Genomic DNA, 18623 nt, shown 5'->3' with positions numbered 1-18623 from the left:
GGAGTGCGGCTTCCGGTCAGGGGCGCTGGAGGCTGAGGGTGGTGGCTGTAGCACTAGCGACGCTTATTTATTGGGACGATGTGAGCAGCGCCCCCTTTCCGACCTCTGCCCTTCGGCACCCACGGCTCCCTCCGGGCCTGGCGGGGGGGGGAGCCTCCGGTGCCCCCAGCCCTCTCCAGGTTCCTCACGTGCAGCCCAGGCCGTCACGTGACGGGCGGCCGCGCCCCGCCCCGCCCCTTCTCTCGCAGGGCTGTGCGAGTGTCACCTCCTGCCCCGTCCTGCTGCCGCGGCCGCCATGGCAACCGCGGGGCCCCTCCCGATTGTGGGGTGGGAGTTGGGGGAACGGGGGATGGGGGTACGTGGGGTGGTGTGAGGTGCTAATGGGCCGTGCTCCATGTGCGCAGATGATGCTGGCCAGCCTGTGGGCCTGCGTGTACAGCCGCTTCCTGCGTGGCTGGCTGAAGTGGGTGCTGCGGCTACTCACAGGGAGATGCGAACTGCAGCGTGTCTGTGGCGGTGCCAGGGCCGGGGCGTGGAGGACGCACGGGATCGGTAATGCCGGGTGGGGGCACGAGGTGGGAGATATGAGCAAGCCCCAAGCTGTTGGGTGGAGGTAGGGGGTATTCAAATCAATTTTGATTTATTTTCTAAACTCACCCCAGTTTTCTGTTAACAGGGAGGGACAATGTCATCATTGTAAGGCAAAGGGAGGGTTTCCAGCCCCAAAAGCCCCTCACAGGCCCCTGCCACATGCTACATATACAGTGCTGTTTGGCTGGCAAAGTGTGCAGTGAAGGTTGACCAGCTCCCAGGTGCAAAGTAACTCTCACCCAAGGAAAAAAAGGACTCTCCTGTTATAAAAAGAGCCAGGTGGGTACAGAGTGAGGGCTTGGAAATGCCTGACAACTCCAGAGCTGGTTTCTGTTCCTCTTCCCCTGGAGCTGGAGCTGGGCCCTTCACCGTGCCAACAGGGTTAGGCAAAGAGCTTGAAAAATCCACAGGATTTTAAATCCATTGGTATAGAAGCCACCTCTAAGAGTTGTTACATGTTTTTAAGCTCTAACTTTACAGTTGGTTTGTGTCCTGCTTTCGTTTGAGAGCTCCAAGGTCTGTCCTGACCACGTCAGCACAGTGAAGGGCTGAGCTACACACAAATGAAAATGGGACAGAAACCATCTCTGGAGTCATTATGCATAGTTTCATAGTTTCTAGGGTCAGAATGGACCTGAACAGATCATCTAGTCCGACCCCCTGCCATGGCAAGAAAGAGTACTGGGGTCAAACGACCCCAGCAAGGGTTTCCAAGCCCTCGCTTTCTGGCTGGCTCTTTTTGTAGCAGGAGAGTTACTTTTATTGTGTGGTAATCACTTTGCACGTGTGGCCAGTCTACACTTACTATGTGATACGCTGGTAACTTGTGTGGTAACTACTTTGCGCTTGTGGCTGGTCAAAACTTACTGTGTGATTTACCAGTGAATTGTATAGTATATGTAACATGTAGCAGGGGCCTAAGAAATGGGAGTTGGATGTAGTAGTTACAAATGCCTTATATGTGACTTAAAAATGGCGGTTTTTTTCACTTCTTATTTCAATGTATGGTCATGTTAACTGATCCGAAACTATTTTTTCTTGCATTGCAGAGCACTCCTTGGAATTATCAAAGAACAAGGTAGGATGTGACAGTAATAACACGTCCCAGCACTAAATTTGTTGTTCAAGATGCAGGTGCCCTTAAATATTTTCTCTTACATGTTAATATATTGGTTTTCAAAGTAAAGGGGAAAACAAAGAAGACGAGGTAGAAAGATAAAAATGTTTGGGGAAGTGGGAGAGAAGAGTAAGTGGCATTTTGGTTTCCATCTGCTAGAGATGATAGGAGCATAGCAATAGGTGGGTGAGCAGGGCACAAGACCCAGGTACTGGAATGCAGCAGGGGGATCCTCAGCCTCCTGTTTCTTCCCTCCTTACACCCTGCATTCTCCAAGCGGTGGCTCAAGTTGCAGCAGCGAGGCAGGCAGAGTAGCAGTTGTAGCTGGGAGAAACAAAGTACTGAGGAGTGGCTCAGGAAGGAATGTCGGAGATGGTTAACTCTCTTGCCTCTTTCCCCTCCCCTGCAAAAAAACTAATGTTTAAACAAATGCTTTATACAGGTGCCAAAAAAAAAAGGAGGTAGCTTCTTCTGCATCAGCAGCAAACCTTCAGGTGCTACTCCTGCACTGTGCACCAACAGCTCCCTCTGACTTTAGGCTTCAAAGGCTTCTAAAAAGTTAGATTAAATCTTTTCAAAATTGCTGCCCTCCATCTCGGAAACATTACCCACTCTAGCAGCCAGGTCAGAGAAGCCAGTGTGCCAAGCTTCTGTTCCTAGATGCAATCTCTTTTTCCATCAGAGCAATACAAACTATTTGGCTTCAAGCACTGCTTTAGAGAACCAGGGTTTCTGTGGCCTGGAAATCTTCCAGAATACTGGGATATTGTTCTGGGAAGTGATTCTTAAGGGTGTAGTCATTATCATCATAATCCTTTTATCTGCTTCTAGCCGAAAGAATTTATCCTGGGACATCTGAGCTAGTGTGGTTCCAGATGAGCATCTCTAAGAGCAGTCTCTTTTAGCAAATCCCATATGCTATGCAAGGACTAGTAAGATAGCAATAGTTTTCTGATGAATCTACCTTAAATAGCTTTTAGAATTAGGTAGTGTTTATGTCTCTTAAGTACTGTAGCTTCTTGCATACAGTACTTCCTGGAATAAAATGCACAGCTTATTTTTGAGGGGCAGAATATAGAAAAAATGATCTTTCCTTCTAGCGATCAACTAAGTAGCAGTCACTGGAGAGTCCTGCCTGCTTATTATTCTGTCTGGGGATTGCTGTGCAGTAAGCGGTGGAAATATCTCTTTCTCAATTGCCAGCAGCTGCTTTTTGGGAAAGAGGTGAATGGGGTATGTGAGGAAATACAGTACGTGTTCTTGCCAGAATGTTTGGAGTCTGTAGTAACACTGCATTGTTTTTCTATTAAGGTTATATATAGAATAATATATAGTGTATTCAGTACTACCTACACTTCCTCTTTAACTGAGTATCTAGGTAGAACTGCACTGATTTTCCTTAATGCCAAGGCAACAGTGATTACCTCACCAAAAAATTAAAGCTGTTGGATAGGATGGGCTGAGACATGTGACTGGCATTTGGTAGGACGAACTAGGATATGTGACTGGCAGACAGAAGTCTTCTGCTAGTTTTCCAGACAATCTGATGCCTAAATCATATAGACATGACATTTAAGCCATTGGGTATTACAATATGATTAAAGCAAATGGAATTTTAATACATACTGAGCTGTTCAATGGCATAAGGCAAACATTCTATTTTTTCTGGCATTCTACTTGTTAAAGGAAAACAATCCCAGTTTTAGACTATCCAACACCTAGCTGGGGTTCACCTGCTTTTTCCTGCCTAGAGCAGGGGGTTGGACTTGATGATCTACCGACCTTAGAAACCTATGAAATCTGTGAAACATGTATACTTTAAGCACAATTTCATATTTTTTTTTTTAGGTATGAAGATAGCTGACTGCTCTTCCTTTTTTGGCTAATCATAGCAATAGTGTTGAAAGAGAATGTGATAGGTATAAACAGATTGTTTTGTGTCGTGGTAGAGCATATTATGGGTGTAGCTAACAAGAGGCCTTAGTTATTATTTAAACATTTTAAACAAATTGTATCTTAATTCTGGTTTCTCTTCAAAATAACCAGTAAAATACAAAAATAATATCTTGAACAACTGATTATGTCTATTTTTGGCATACAGTGTGGTAACTGGTATGAAGGCATAGTGGCTTCAAAGAATTTGGTACAGGAAGTGAAAATAATATACTACAGGGTGACTTCAGATGGGCTGAACGTAAATACCCAATATCAGAATTCGCCAGAGTCGAGATACATTAATCTAGATTTTGGGCAGTGTGGTATTAAGAATATATGGTCAAGCCCCGTCATCTAAACATTGGACCTCACTTTCTTTATTTTGTTGGTAAGGTATTCGTTAAGTATTGAATTGGAAGATAAATATTGCTGTTATTGATTTGCTTTATATTTCCATTGATCTCAGTGGGAACAATTAGGCAGAATGAGGTTTTACTTGGCCGTGTGAATTGCCAACAGAAAATTTGTCAACAGCTGCTGTTCTCTTTAGGGGATTCTCATCCAAAATATCAGGCCCTCTATTAGTTAATGTGAGATGTGAAAAAATTAGAAGCTGTGTATTTTTCTAATGACTTTGTTTGTTCACTTGGCTGAAACATGGAAGAATGAAACTATCCTTTTTTTTTTTTTTAATACAAGCAAAATAAGCTTATTTAAGATAAATGCATTTTGGACTAAAGTCTTGGCAAGTCTTTCTTTTCCTTTTTAATGGCTGCAAAATCAGTGTAAATATAGACTAGTAATTATAACAGCATAGATGCTTACATTTCTGTATACAAATTCTTTGACATTTTAACTCTATAGGTGTTAAGAAATGCAGTATATGTGGGCGAAGATGAAGTGGAAAAGTGTGTCACTGATATAATGAAAGAAAAGAAGATTATTGAACAGAAGAATAAAGAGTATGTTATATCCGTTTAACCAAATGCACCTTTTTTAGCCCATTATATGTCTATGGAACGAGAGAAGTAAAATCAGTTGCCTAATGTGATATTCTGGGAGAATAAAAGTGGGCTGCAAACTGTGTAAGATATATGTATATGTATGTGTATATGTATATGTATGTGTATATGGAAAGTACACAGTAGTGTGATACGATAGAAAAATTATCAGAATGAGTTTATAAAGACGTGTCGTGGTCATGCATCTTTTATTGTTAGCTATTTGGAATTTAGTGGGGCAAAAATATAACTAATTTAAAATGGCACAAAAAAGAAAGTGAGGAAGTTTTAAAACTGGATTTTTAAAAATTGTTTGGGACCTTTGAGATTTTGAAGCAAATGTTGCGTTCATTGCTGGCAAACATGGTCTTGTCCCTTTCTCCAGTAATAAAAATATCCGCATGTCCAACTGTACAGGTTGAGATACTACCTAAAACCTACAGTGTAGGTTAGCACAAATCATCTGTCTGATAGATGACTTTAATTTATTTTTTAATTTCAGATAGGTGAAGTTTACAGAAAATGGGGTTGTCCCAGTAAATCCTGAGAGTGCTTTGGGGGTAGGGGTTGTGGTGGTGGTGGGCGGGGGGCAGTGTGGCCAGATACAGACAAATAAGTACAGTTCAGCTCATAGCCATGGGTTTTATTTCCATGTGCCTGTACAAATAGGGCCTGATCCTTCAACACTGAAGTCAAGGGGAGCTTTTCCATTAACTTCAGTGGAAACAGGATCAGGCCAAAAGCATTCATTCCAAAGCAGTTTGCTGTAGTTCAAAGAGCATATGGTAGGCTAGGAAATGAGACTTACTGTATATCTTGCTTTCCAGATATTCATTATACACTAGCTAGCATAATACAGCCCAAATAACTTTTTCTCATGACTTGAGCATTGATGTAATTTTGTGGTCAACTATTATCCATCTCCCTTAAGATCATGTGGCTTTCTTTTTTGTTTCAGTTTTAAGACAGACTTGCAGGTATGTTTGCTGCAGATATCTGGTTATAAGCAACTTTATTTGGATGTAGAAAATCTAAGGAAAGTTCCATATGATTCAGATAATGAAGAACATGAAGAGGAACTAATCAAGGTAAAAATGTCTTTTGGCATTCTAAGTGCTAAACTGTCACAAGGATAATTGAATGATGTCAGTTGTCCATATGGTTGTCTTTCATTAAATTTGTTACTAGCAGGCTGCTTGGCTGCCTGTATAAACTTTGAGGGAAAAAACTGATTTCTAAAATTAGAATAAAAACTGACATTCTCTAACAAGTCTCCAATAACATGTTATCCTTTTAAAAAACTAGTCACTTTAAAATATGTTTGCTTTAAACACATTTACACTAGTAAACTTTCAAGTTGTTATAGAAGTGACTCACTAAAGTTAAACAAGAGATAAAGCAAAATGCAAAGTACATAGTTACCACATTTAATCAAACAGGAGACTATTTAATCTAATAATTAGATTCTGTGTATGGAAAATTTATAAATTGGATATATTTTTCCATGTATACAATCTAATTATTAGAGGTTTGCCTTGAATTTGTCCCCCTCCCACTGCTGCACCAGGGAAAATAAATATGGGGTATGAGGTAGCCCTTTGCTCTCTGCTTCCCCCCTCAACTTTTTCCCCTGACTGTCTGACCCAGCTCTTCCTGAGTACATGCAAGTGAGGTGCAAATTTTGAAAACAATAACCTTGACATTAAACAATATGCATATAGTACCCATAAACTTAGTTCATCTCAAATTGATATGTTACCTTTTTTTGAAATCACTAAGTTTTAGCACATGTGTTTCATAAACACAGTTTTGAGCAGCACTTTGGCACCTCATTATATCTAGTATAAGTTATGCATGGTAAAAGTCTATAGCCAAAAGACTCATGGTGTGCCATATGGTTCACTGGGCTGCATCCCGCCAGAGTCAGCAGCATTCAAGCTATGGTTAGCCACAACACTGCGTACAGTTCACCCAGAAACCCTCTGTCGTGCCCCCTCTCAGCCTGGCACGTATTATTAGTGTGGCTCTGCCCTCTATCATGATCTCCCAGCTCAGGACTGCTCAGTATGTGTGTATATTCTAGATATCCCCAGTAAAGGTCCATGTGGTAATTAGCCCATCACTCATCATGACTGGAACGGGTGTTCTTGTCAGATAAGTCCTGAGATCTTGGTTAATGTGTGTTGTGAATTTATATTTGTTTCACAGTTTACAAATCATATTTGAACATACAATCCACAAATTAGACTTTTTTCCCCCGAAGTGAAACAAGCCTTTGATTTACCACTTCTCCCGCCAGTATTCGGTTTTTAAAATGTCGAAATGAACTGTGTTTTCATGCTTTTATGATAAAACTATTTTAACAGCATGGCCACACTTAAAAACAAACAAACAAACAAAAAACAACAACTCAGGAACTTTGTGTCTTGTATTTGTTTGAATGTGTGGTAATCAGAATTACGAATTATGTGATTTTTAAAAAAAATGGTCATCATATGTAACGTGGAAGCATGTTTGTGCAGCTCTGGAATTTGCTGATGCCTCATGAAAATCTGAAGGCTAGAATCACCAAGCAGTGGTGTAACATTGGTTTTCAAGGTGATGATCCCAAAACAGACTTTAGAGGAATGGGCATGCTGGGATTAGTCAACCTTGTGTAAGTAAAAGTAAATATTTTGCTTCTGTAGTCCTAAACTTTCATGAATTTTCTTTTCTATTTCTGATAATGCTGAATAATGGGAAATAAATGTTGACTGCTCTGCTCTGTTGCTGAATTGTAATGAAAAGCATTCCTTCCTATATAAGGGAAACTAGTGATGGAACACACTTTCTAGCTTAGAATTAGTATAAATACTTTATTTGAACAGAAGGCCAGGGTTTGCAAACTGTTGCTACTGCATGCTGGAGCTCACAACCTAGGTGTAGCTGTGGGCTGTAAAGGTCACCCACCCACTGCCCTAAGCATTCAACTGCCAGTTATCTGACCGCTCTGCAGCAAGGATAAAACCAGATCAGAAGTATGAGCTGCATGGCACAGCTCCATCACACTGATCCCTCTGAGCCAGATTGGACCTCTGCAGGTTTGATCTGGCCCACAAGCCATAGTCTATAACAGTGGTTGGGAACTTAATACATTCAGAGAGATAAGCTCTCACAAGCTATGGCCTACTTTGTCGGACACTGTGAATGGATCTTTATAGGGCATCTGTTTACATGCGGGAGGGAAGGGGGGCATTTTAATTGGAGCGGCACTCTCTTGTTCAACAAGTTTTAGTTAAAGTACCCCTGTTGCCATTTTGAAATGTAGGGATGCTGAATAAATGAGACTGCAGCATGCTGGCGCGTTCCGATTAGAATGCTCCAGCAGACTCAGTTGAGTCTGCTCTGATACGTTCTGATCAGAATGTGTTGGAGCATGTGTAAAAATGCCATAGAGCAGGCCTACAGTTTAAGCCTCAGTCTCTACAAGTACCTGCCTGCCCTGCTTCTCTAAACAAGCAAGTGAAGGTAGGTAGAGCAAGGCACTTGATAGACTAACACAAGGGTTTTCAGCCATTTTGGATCATTGTACCTCCCACCCCTGAAGGCCAGATGCAGAGCAGGGGATGGGGGGTGGCACACAGCCGGACATGGAGCAGCAGCAGCTACCACAGGCAAGCTTCCCCTATGTCCAACTGGGTGGGCGGCACCTGCGCAGCAGCATGGGGTGGTACATGGAAGTGATCTGTCCCTGCCTGCCTGTGTGTACCCCCTAGGGCCTTCTCAGGTACCCCCGGGGTATGTGTACCCCTGGTTGACAACCCCTGGACTGACACAGCAACTGTTTGAATAGATAATCACTCTCATTGCAGAATTTTAAGAATTGAAGGGAGGAATGGAAAGGAGCCAAGAACAGAATCTTAAAGAAAGCTATGGATGATAGACTTTTTATGTTTATAGCAGAGAAAGTAAATTTGTCAAAAGCTCTTAAATAATGGTACAGCTCAGTTAAGCGCCTACAGCATAGGAAAATTGATTAATACAACCTAATTAAATGGAGGAATCCTTAATTTTGAGAGACTCTTATTCTTACTGATCTGTTTCATTATGCTGTCCCTTGCTAGATATCTTTTCCTCTGTTTTTCTTCACTGGTTTTGTTTTGCATTATTTATCCAATACACAACAACTATGGTGTTTTAGAATGGAGCTAGAAACATTTTCTGGTACTGAGCGTGTTAGTATTTCATATATGAACAACCTGTTTAAATTAATTCTTACATCCAGTTATTTGTTTACAGGTATTTTAGTAAACATTATGCCAGTGAAGCTCGTCAGATCCTTTCCCATTCAAATCATCCCAAATTGGGGTAAGCCATTTGTACAAGATTAAAAATATACCGCTGCCTGACTGATTTTTAAAGGGAAAGTAGAGACTTGTGTGAGATCTTTAATTGACATCTGTACTGGAGTATCCTTTGAAATGAAAAAAAAAAAAATTAAAGTAAAATCTGGTAAACAAGATTAAAGGATTGAAAGTGATTCTGATTTCGAAACCACTTGTGACTAGTCATATTTTTGTCCTGATACGGCTCTTTGCAAACTAGGCTTCAGTTAAAAATTTTTTGCTTGAATGAAATTTTATGTCCATAACAGCATTGTAAATGTTTTAGATCAAACTCAGAAGAAAACTATGCTTATTGCTCTTAACTTAATCCATTTAGTAACAAAAGTTATTTACATTTTCTTATAAATAAATGTATTACTGCCTACTGTAGTAACTGCAAATTAAGTGTTCATCAATTGTTCTGGCTGCTGTGCAAATATTTAAGGACAAGTCAAAGACAGTATTCGTACATACCTCTTACATCTATTCATTTGTTTATCAGCCACACAGTAAGAATAGGAAGGCTTTCTCTCTTAGCTTAATGGGAGTGTTGGCCTCTGCATCTAGGCTGTGGGCAGTCATCCTAAGAAATTGCAAAAGTCATGTTTATTAATCAAATGCACAAATTTCCATTACCACTGTAAATACTGTTTTGTAAACCACTGGTTTTTGTTAATGGTGAAATTTATTCATGTTCTGATCATGGACTTTCTAAAGGAAAAAATATCCCATTAATAACAGGCCTGGACTTGTTATGCAAATCTACTTTTCACTATTTAGAATTCACATTTTGTACCTGACGGCTCTGAGTCTAGTAAACAGGTCAGCTTGTATATGTTGATTAACCTGTTGTCTCTACGTGTGCAAATGCCTGTGTGAAAACACCCCACTACTGTTGATGAAAATTTCCTGTTCCATCTATCTATGTTTTAAAATAAGTTTTCCTTGGCCATAAAAGACAGAACATTTGAGGCAAATGCACCATACATGTGACAACTTACAGAATAAAAAATATAGACTAGAGCATAACAGATGATAATTTGTATTAAAGAAAACCAGATCTGGAAAAAAAATTCAGATTGTTTCATGAAAAAGAGAATGGATTTTCTTTAGTGTTTAACAGAAAATGGATGTGTGTTGCAGGTATTCCTATGCAATAGTTGGAATCAATCTGACAGAAATGGCTTATAGCTTACTGAAGAGTGGTGCTTTAAAATCTCATTTCTACAATGCAGTCCCTGGATTGCCAAATATAGAACACTTCCACCAGATTTATTGTGAGTATCTAACTGTTCCATACCACACATTTTTAGGGATGTAAATTATGCATGAACATAAATCCTAAGATGATAACTCGCTCGTGTATCTCCTACAAATCAAAAAATGCAACTAGATATTTATTTTTGTGCCTGCTGTGCACAATCCTAGCATTGAGTGCTGGCTGGACCCAGTGCTGCATGGAAAATACTGGTCTGGAGTGCCATGTGCTGCAAGTAGCACACATCCCATGCTGGCTTTGCATGTTGTGTGCACAACGACCTCTAGGGCTGGCATGTGCGGCATACAGCATGCAGCACTCTGCCAGACTGGCCCCACATGTTGGCTCTGGCACAGTCCAGCTTGATGCAGACTGGAACCAGCATGCAGGGCCGGTCAGGCAGCGTGTGCCATAGACTGATCCTCTGTGCTGCATGTATGGTGCCAGTACCAGCACATGGGGTCAGTCCAGTGATCTACAGGCTGGATCATGTGGTTACACGGGCCAGATCCAGCCCACAGGCCATATGTTTGATACTCCTGTTCTAGGATGTGCTTTTTAAAGTAAAACTGTTAAAAAGAGTTACTGTTGAATAAAACAATTTCCAACTTCCTACCATGCATATTGTTCTGCAGCATCTTTTTGATCATCCTGTGCATCAGCTCTGTTATCTTAATGTAGAAAAAAATGGAATTCTGTTATTGTAGAACTGTTTTGTTTCCTTTACAGGTTACTTGGTTTATGAGTTTGACAAATTTTGGTTCGAAGAAGAGCCAGAAAGTATTATGCACTTCAACCATTATAGAGAGAAATTCCATGAAAGGGTTAAAGCACTTCTTCTGGACTATGATATAGTATTAGCTTTACAAAATAGAAGGGAACAATAGTTTTACCTGCAGTCCACCAGGTTCTGCACAGAAAATGGAATTATGCATTTGGATGGAATTCTCATGTGTTGCACCAAAAAACTTCGTTAAATGGTGGAACTTTTTATACATATATTTTCAACAAATATCAAAACTGCAATTAAGAAAGCTTGGACAATCAGCTTTTGTTTACAGCTTTTTATATGCTATTCTCCAAAGGAAAGCTGCTTTTCTTTTCTTTAAAAAAAAACAACACAAAACCCTGAAGGATCCCCTGGATCATGTGCCCTCACAATTTTCTTATACTTCTTGGTGCAGAAACAAGAAGATTTATGCTGCATCATGTTGTCTAGTATTGGGTTCTGTGTCTACTTTTTGATGTTTCATTAATCTCTGAAGTGATTTCATGTTGCTTTTCAAAGTTGAAATTACATTGATTATAGATTTTGTGTGTTCTTATCACCTTGTTTTTTCTACCTGTAGCTCATGGTCCATAAGAATATTAAAATTCTGCAGTAAAGAGGTCCATGAAGAGATTTTGTTCTTATTTACACATAAGAACAAAACACATTCAAAATTATTTTAAATTGAAATGATCTTCCATCCAGAGACTCTACCTACAAATCTCTACATAGAAAGAAATCCATTTTGAGAAAGAATCAAGTAGTGAAAGGCCAGAGCCTTAATCTTAGAGGCCTTCTAATAGTTCTTTGCATAACATTCTGCTGTAGAAGTTTTCAGGTATAAATCCATTTCTTTCTATTTAGTCTAAGAAACCCTGGCTCATCCATTTCAATTCATATTTGCTATAAACTTGTTCTTCATGGTATCAACCAACAGAATATTCTCTGAGTGGGAAGTGAGCTCTAGGAGAATTACTTTACCCTTTTAATAGAACTCATTTGTTATTTCGTACAGTACTTTTGCAGCTGGCGTCCATACCTTGTGACAGTAATAAGAACTTAACTTCAGCCATGTTTACTTTAAGACCAAGAAAGTATTTTTGCATGAAGAGGGTGCAGCTTTGGCTTGTCTCCAAATTTTTTTTGGCATTCCCAGACAATCTGGTCCATAGGATTTCATACCTATAACAGTTTTCATCACCCTTGATTACAGTAGGCTTGGTATGAACTTAATTAGTTTTCTAAAGCTCGCTATCTAAATAAAGTGCCTTCTGCTTAATTCAATCACTGTTTAATTTGGTCTTCTCTAAGTTGATCAGAGCCTTAGAAACCCAATTTCTTTTGGGGCTGAGACTATATCTCATTAAAGAGCATTTAGTGGGTGCTGCCATAATAGACACTCATTTATATATAAACACAAAACTTTCATGTTTTATTATCTCAAATAGATGTAATATGCCAGCTTGATCACTAGTTATGTTTTTTCCCTTCAAATATATTCTTCCTAAAATACATTTCTGAATAAAAGGAGCAGAGAGATGGAGAGCTTTGTGCTAAAAGAAATTTGAATATTATTTAGTTATTAGCATTAAAAAATAATTCAATTTGGCAAAATGATTTTTAAATGTAAGCTTTGTCCCAGCATGTTGCATGCTTCCAAAAAGGAGTGCATGCAGTGTTATAGTAATCAGAATTATGTATAAGTATAAAATAGTAGAATTAAGTATTCCCTGATTGGGTTTGTAGGCAAAAATAAGTTTTACTGGTATTAAATTTTCTTATAATGGCAAATAACTGTACAAGTAGTAATTTTAAAGTGTTGTTTTACACACACACACACGCACACGTGCACGTAAAAACCTGACAGCTTAATGCCTTGCTTTTGGGGGAAAAAAAATCTGATCACCAAATAAGCAGTACATTTGAACCATTTTAATTAAAAATCAGTTGTTTACCCTTTTAAGTCATAAACTTGAAAGCACCTAACACTCTATAGTGGGGCTTGAAAATTTACCAGATATTGGTTAATAGGACAACTGAATTTACTAGATAAGGTACATGTAGAATAGTAAGGATGGAGGGAGAGAGTCACTAGTAAGAAGCCTAATTCTATTCTCTCAGGTGCTTGAAATCCTTTTTAGTGTTCCTTGTAAGTGTAGAGGCTGAATGCCTCAGATGGTTTTGTGATTCCTACTCTGCATAGGGGGCCACCTATATCTTGTCTCTCTTTTGGCTGTAGGCTGCTTTGTAAATTGGAAAGTCCCCTCACTACACCCAATGAAGTGAGTATGGAGATGTGGGTCTCTAGTACTCTGATCCTTCCTCAACTTGATTGCTAGGGGATGAAGCATCTTCCATTCTACCTGCCCCCTGCCCCTTCACTGGTTCTTCTCCCTAATACTGCATGGCCATTCCCTGCTTGTACTATTGCTCATGGTTTTCCTTAGCAGTAATATGAAACCAAAAGGACTTCTGGATTTCACTAATGAAAAAGAAAGGAAGCTGCTGGATAATACATACTGGATAGCAGCAAGACAATTGGCTATACTCTTGTTAATATTACTCTGTTACTGGTTGACAAAAACAAGTAACAATGATAACAGAAGTGCTGGAGCCATCTCTCTGCAGACTGGAGCAATCCAGTTTGGTTTATTTAATCTGGAAGATTGTTTGTGTAATCATAATGACCACACATTTAATAGGGAAAAATATACTGGAATTTTAAATTCCCTACAAATAGGCTTCTCCAGCCATCAGGAAAAGCATCCTGTTTACTGTTGCTGAAAGACTTTTCAAGGCTCATCAAGTATAACTTCATTTCATTTTGGTAACCTTAACTTTGAACTAATACACATTTTGGCATAAAATATACACTCTGACCTAAGTCCACAGATTTCCCTTCACTCTTTAAAATCCAGAACATAAACTGAGAATATTAACAATTAAAAAACTATCATTAAACATAGAAAAATGATGTAGTTGGATATATGGAAGTGTGTGTTAAAGTGTAATAATTAAGTATATTCTGTTGAGTAGCATGTAGTTTTATACTGTTGTAATCACTGTTGGGTTTTTTGTTGTTTTGTTTCTTGAAAAAAAAAATTTCTCCAGTAGTACTAGATTCCATATATTTCATCACTAACTAGCGTGATTAGTAACACAAAGGCAAAAACGGGGTTTGGGGAATAAGCATTTGCTAGAGGCAAGAATGTCTCTCCAGATCTAATCAATAGGATTTTATGAGAGTTACTGCATTCATATGCTGAAATGACAATCCTAAAATAACAGAAGTTATAGACTGGAATTGAGGAAGGTGCACCCTTTTGTAACTCATTAGTCAATGTACCCAGCGTTTAAAAAAAAAAAAATTGTTAATACTTTTGCTGCAAGTACTCTTACAAATGAAAGCCTTGGTTAAAGTCTTTATTTTTATAACATTATTTATGAAACCTTGGCTTTTAAAATATGTGCTATTTTATATAGTTAATAATTATAAAAAAAAAATATCAAATTGTTCAACTTGTTTTTTCTTTTAAAATATTTGCAACACATTTAGAAAGACACTGTTGGGTGATGTTTTTGTGAAGTCGTCCAGCGGAAAATGTTTACCAAGTTTTCTTTCCCTTTGTTCAAAATGTCTGAAACAGGGTACTGCTCCATGAGCCAATTGAACTTATGCTATTTAGAAGCTTGCCATGAACAAAAGTGAAACGCTTTTTTTGGTATGAGGTGAGAAATTCAAAAGGAAAAAATTTAAATTGATAGGGAAAGGACTAAGATTTAAGCCTGCCTTAGTTGCTAGGCAATATAGGGAACACATCTCTTATTCAGAAAAATGTTTGTGTTTTCTACTGTATAATACAGGAGTCTGGATTGTACGATGCATTATTGCTAGGGTACAACAGAGAAAGAGTCTTAGCTTTAGTGTTCCAGATACCGGGGCATGTTGAGCCTTTTATCTCACTAGTAGAGTGAGCTTTCACTAATCAGAATGCTTGTGTTGGTTAATTCAACAGTCTGTTCCAATATATGGCTTGCAAAGCCTCTCCACTTAAATTTGTTAAAATGTTGTTATATGTAAGTTTGTTTAGTTGGGTTGAGTTCAGCAAGTTGTACTGTTCAGAAATATTGTTAGCTCATGCATGATGAGAAACTGTAGACTTGGTTTGTCTGGTATAATCCTCTTCGTAATGTTATCAGACTGGTATGGTATAAATTGATGTTTCTTCTTGTATCAATGTATGGCACTAGAAGTAGCAACAAGTAGGACTGTAACTGTGGGCTGTAAGTTTACCACATTGCACTGAGACAACTCTAAAATAACAAAAATGTCAGCATTTGACACACAATAAAAGCAATAATGTAAATGGTGATGCTTGTGTGTTGGGGGAATTGTTGCAATGGTAGGAAATAAAGAACGAATTATTCTCAAATTTTCTTATGTATGTGGTAATGGCACCCTTTTTCTGTTTAGTCTTGCTTCCTTGTTCCTATTGGGTTTCAGTCAGTTCAAAGTTATACCACTTGCTTAAATAATTTCTCTCTCTTTTCTTCAATTTTGTGATGAAGAGAACCAATACTAGGAACTAGTCTGCATTCCTAATCAGTCATGGAACTCTGTCTACTGCCTCTGTGCTATCCCACTCCTCTGTGGGCAGGAGCATCCATTAAGTGAGAAGATAACACACACAATCCATATCTCAGATGCCTTCTCACAGCTGGCTTTAACTGATGCCACTGTAGGTAGTCTTAGCAAAAAAAATAAATAAAGGAGTAATTGGGTGTGTCTACATGTGCAATAAATTCAAAGCAGGTTTACTGCATAGTAAAAATCCTGTGCATGGAAGCTCCTGGGGGAACATGCCTACATATGCTCCCTTTTAGGAACAGATACGCTTCCAATGGCAGCAGCCTGGAGAGAGCTGCTTGCACCCTGCTCTGCTCCCCTGCAGCAGCCAGGGGGCGCTCCAGGCACTCCCTGGGTGCTAGCTCAGGGGCTGGCAGGGAGCAAAAGGCTAGGAGCCCACTGTCCCTGGGAGCTGCCAGGGCAGGGGGACATTGTTTCAGCCTGGGCTCCACCATCAGAGCCCACCCTGGCAGCAGGCTGATCCCTGCCCCCGGAAGCTATCTTCTACCCCCTGCTGCCCAGAAGCAAATTTGCTCCTTGTCGGCCATCTACATGTGCCTTACTATGCAGTAACTACTCGGTAGTTAATTTGCTATCTCCTTTTACAGGTAGCAAATTAACTGAGGAGTAGATCAGTTAACTGCACTAAGTGTCTGCATGTGTAGACAGTGATGCTTACTGCACAGTAAAGCGTCTCGTGTAGATGCTCCCATTGACATCTAAACTGAAATGTGCTCCTTAGTCTTTCATGATACTTCTAAGGGAAGCAGTAATGAATATGTAGTGTACAACTTTTTTTAAATCTGTAAGTCACAAGAATTTAGGCAACTCAAAACCTATGTTCAGCTGCTAGCTAGTCTTAGTGATCCACAAGTTTTCATAGCTGAAGCTTCATAAGCTCCTAAATGTCTGATTTGGGGTGTACCTGGAACTGTTCAAGGTTAAGTATTTGGGAACGGTATTCCCTGTTCTTGCCTTCAAAGCTATTCTGCTTTGCATAGAATAGTCTCTCTGGCAGACAGACAGACAGATGGCTGGCTGGAGGACACTTACCTGGGAGTTGAGGAATCTGAGCTCTGATCCTTTTTTTTTTTATATTTATTGGTGTGTTCCCGTGCATGTTACCACAAAATCCTTGTATAGTTCTAACTTGTCGTCCCCGCTTTGCATTCTCAGTTGCACTGTCTGTATGCTGGTTCAAACACAAACACAAATGAGTTGCATATTATTTTTAACTTAACCCTGTCCTTGATTGTTCATATTACTACTCTTGTAAAGTGACAGTGCCTTACAGAAATTGTTTTTGCATAGAATTAAAAAAGGAAATCAATTAGTTAACACTTGCTGGAACATTTAGCAGTTATATCTTTGCTTTTTTATTTGGAATACCTTCAACTTTACATCACAAAAACATTACTTTCCAACCTAACCTACCTTAGGTATTTGCAAGGTAACTATCACTGTGCATTTCCTTCAAGTTATGCATCAGCTTCTCAAGACTAAACCTGTTTTCCTTCCTCCAGACCTGTGCTTCATTTGGTTCTCGGCCGGAGATGTCATGGCCTGCAGGCCAGATCTGGCACATGAAACTACTGTATCCAGCCTGCCAGGCTACCAGTGGATCAGTGGAAGTTGAGGGCATGGTTGGGTGGAGCAGAGCCTGGGGCACCTGGGCCCCAGGGTAGACAGAGGTCAACAGCAGGAAGGTGAGTGTGGCAGGATGACCTCTAGGGGTGCTGTGACCTCCCCTAGCGCCCCCTGGCTACTGTGTCAAGCCAGTGTCAATGCACCCTCACTGATCTCGCCCGCCACATCTTTGATGTTTTAAATGTTTAGGGGAGGCTGCCTTTTCTATCTGCTTTGACACGGTGCCTTGATGTAACTTAGCCAATGATCTGTCCAGTTGACCCGGTGCACTCTAGCCTTAGGGACTACCCGTAAGTCCTACCGTCGCCCGTCTCCTGTGCTCGTGTCGCCTGCACTGGGGCCTGCTCCATGCGCTCGCCCCCTCCTGGGGCTGCTCAGTGCGCTTGCCCGCACTGGGGTCTGGCTTGCGCTTACGCAATCGGGGCTCAGGTGGCCTCGGCCTTACCTGGCCCCAGACCCCCTTCTCTGGGTCTTGCGCCCACTGGGCTTCTCACAATCGGGGCTCAGGCAGCCTTGGCCTTACCTGGCCCCCAGACCCCCTTCTTGGGTCTCACGCCCCACTGGGGCCTGTGCCTTGCGCTCTTGCCCCCAGCTGGGGCCTTGCTCGTGACTCCCGTAATCAGGGCTCAGGCGGCCTCGGCCTTACCTGGCCCCAGACCCCTTTCCCGGGTCTTACGCCCACTGGGCTTCTCCCAATTGGGCTCAGGCAGCCTCAGCCTTACCTGGCTCCAGCCCCCCTTCTCTGGGTCTTGCGCCCCACTGGGCCTTTGGCCTGTGCCCACACTGGGCTCCTCCCAATACTGCCCCACAAGGACCAGGGTCGGGACACCCCAAAACGCAGCGCCACTCTCTGGCACTAAACTGCTGTGCCTTCTCTGGCACCAGATTGCTGTGCCCTCCCAGGGTACCAGGAACCTCCACGCTACTGGGGTCTCCTACGAGGCCTCCTCCACCCCTTATAGCCTCACTCGGTCCTCCGGTGTAATATCACAACCAAAACAGAAAATGCAGAGCCCCTTGGCTATAACACAAATCCTAAGCCAGCCTGGCTATCCTTCATCCATATCCCTGTCAGGGTTCTCTCCACCCCGTGCCATCAGGCCATCTGGCTTCCTTGCTATGCCCTCCCTGCTTGCTCCAGCAGGCCTCCTGCTTCTTAGGCTGCCAGAGGGGAACTGCTCCTTGGCCTCAGCCCAGGCTGTTTATAAAGGCCAGGAGGCCCTGCCCCCTTCCAGTCAGCTGACCTCTGGGGTTGTCCCGGCAACCCACACCTGTGCTGCCCTAGTGAGTGGCAGCTGCCCATATTCCTGTTAT

General features: G+C 41.0%; 1 protein-coding gene across 7 annotated transcripts; it reads left to right on the top strand.

The window, feature by feature from the left end:
- The first annotated feature begins 1 nt into the window (after position 1).
- ELMOD2 (ELMO domain containing 2) lies at positions 2–15468 on the top strand. 7 transcript variants are annotated; one of them, XM_090036501.1, is made up of 9 exons: positions 2–80; positions 405–552; positions 1641–1669; positions 4508–4605; positions 5603–5732; positions 7167–7300; positions 8923–8991; positions 10152–10285; positions 10437–10929. In XM_090036501.1, exons 2-9 carry the CDS (start codon positions 405–407, stop codon positions 10679–10681), a joined length of 987 nt encoding a protein of 328 aa, XP_089892627.1. In that variant the 5' UTR covers positions 2–80; the 3' UTR covers positions 10682–10929. The 7 variants fall into 7 exon arrangements, with proteins under 7 accessions (XP_089892627.1, XP_089892629.1, XP_089892628.1 ...); XM_090036503.1 differs by lacking the exon at positions 2–80 and adding an exon at positions 91–179 and having other exon boundaries at positions 10437–10930; XM_090036502.1 differs by lacking the exon at positions 2–80 and adding an exon at positions 230–327 and having other exon boundaries at positions 10437–10930.
- The last annotated feature ends 3155 nt before the right edge of the window (positions 15469–18623 follow it).

The sequence above is a fragment of the Crocodylus siamensis genome, chromosome 2 (genome assembly GCF_052110815.1).
Source record: "Crocodylus siamensis isolate JL-2025a chromosome 2, ASM5211081v1, whole genome shotgun sequence".
Lineage (NCBI taxonomy): Eukaryota > Metazoa > Chordata > Crocodylia > Crocodylidae > Crocodylus > Crocodylus siamensis.
This window is presented reverse-complemented; position numbering and strand designations above follow the sequence as displayed.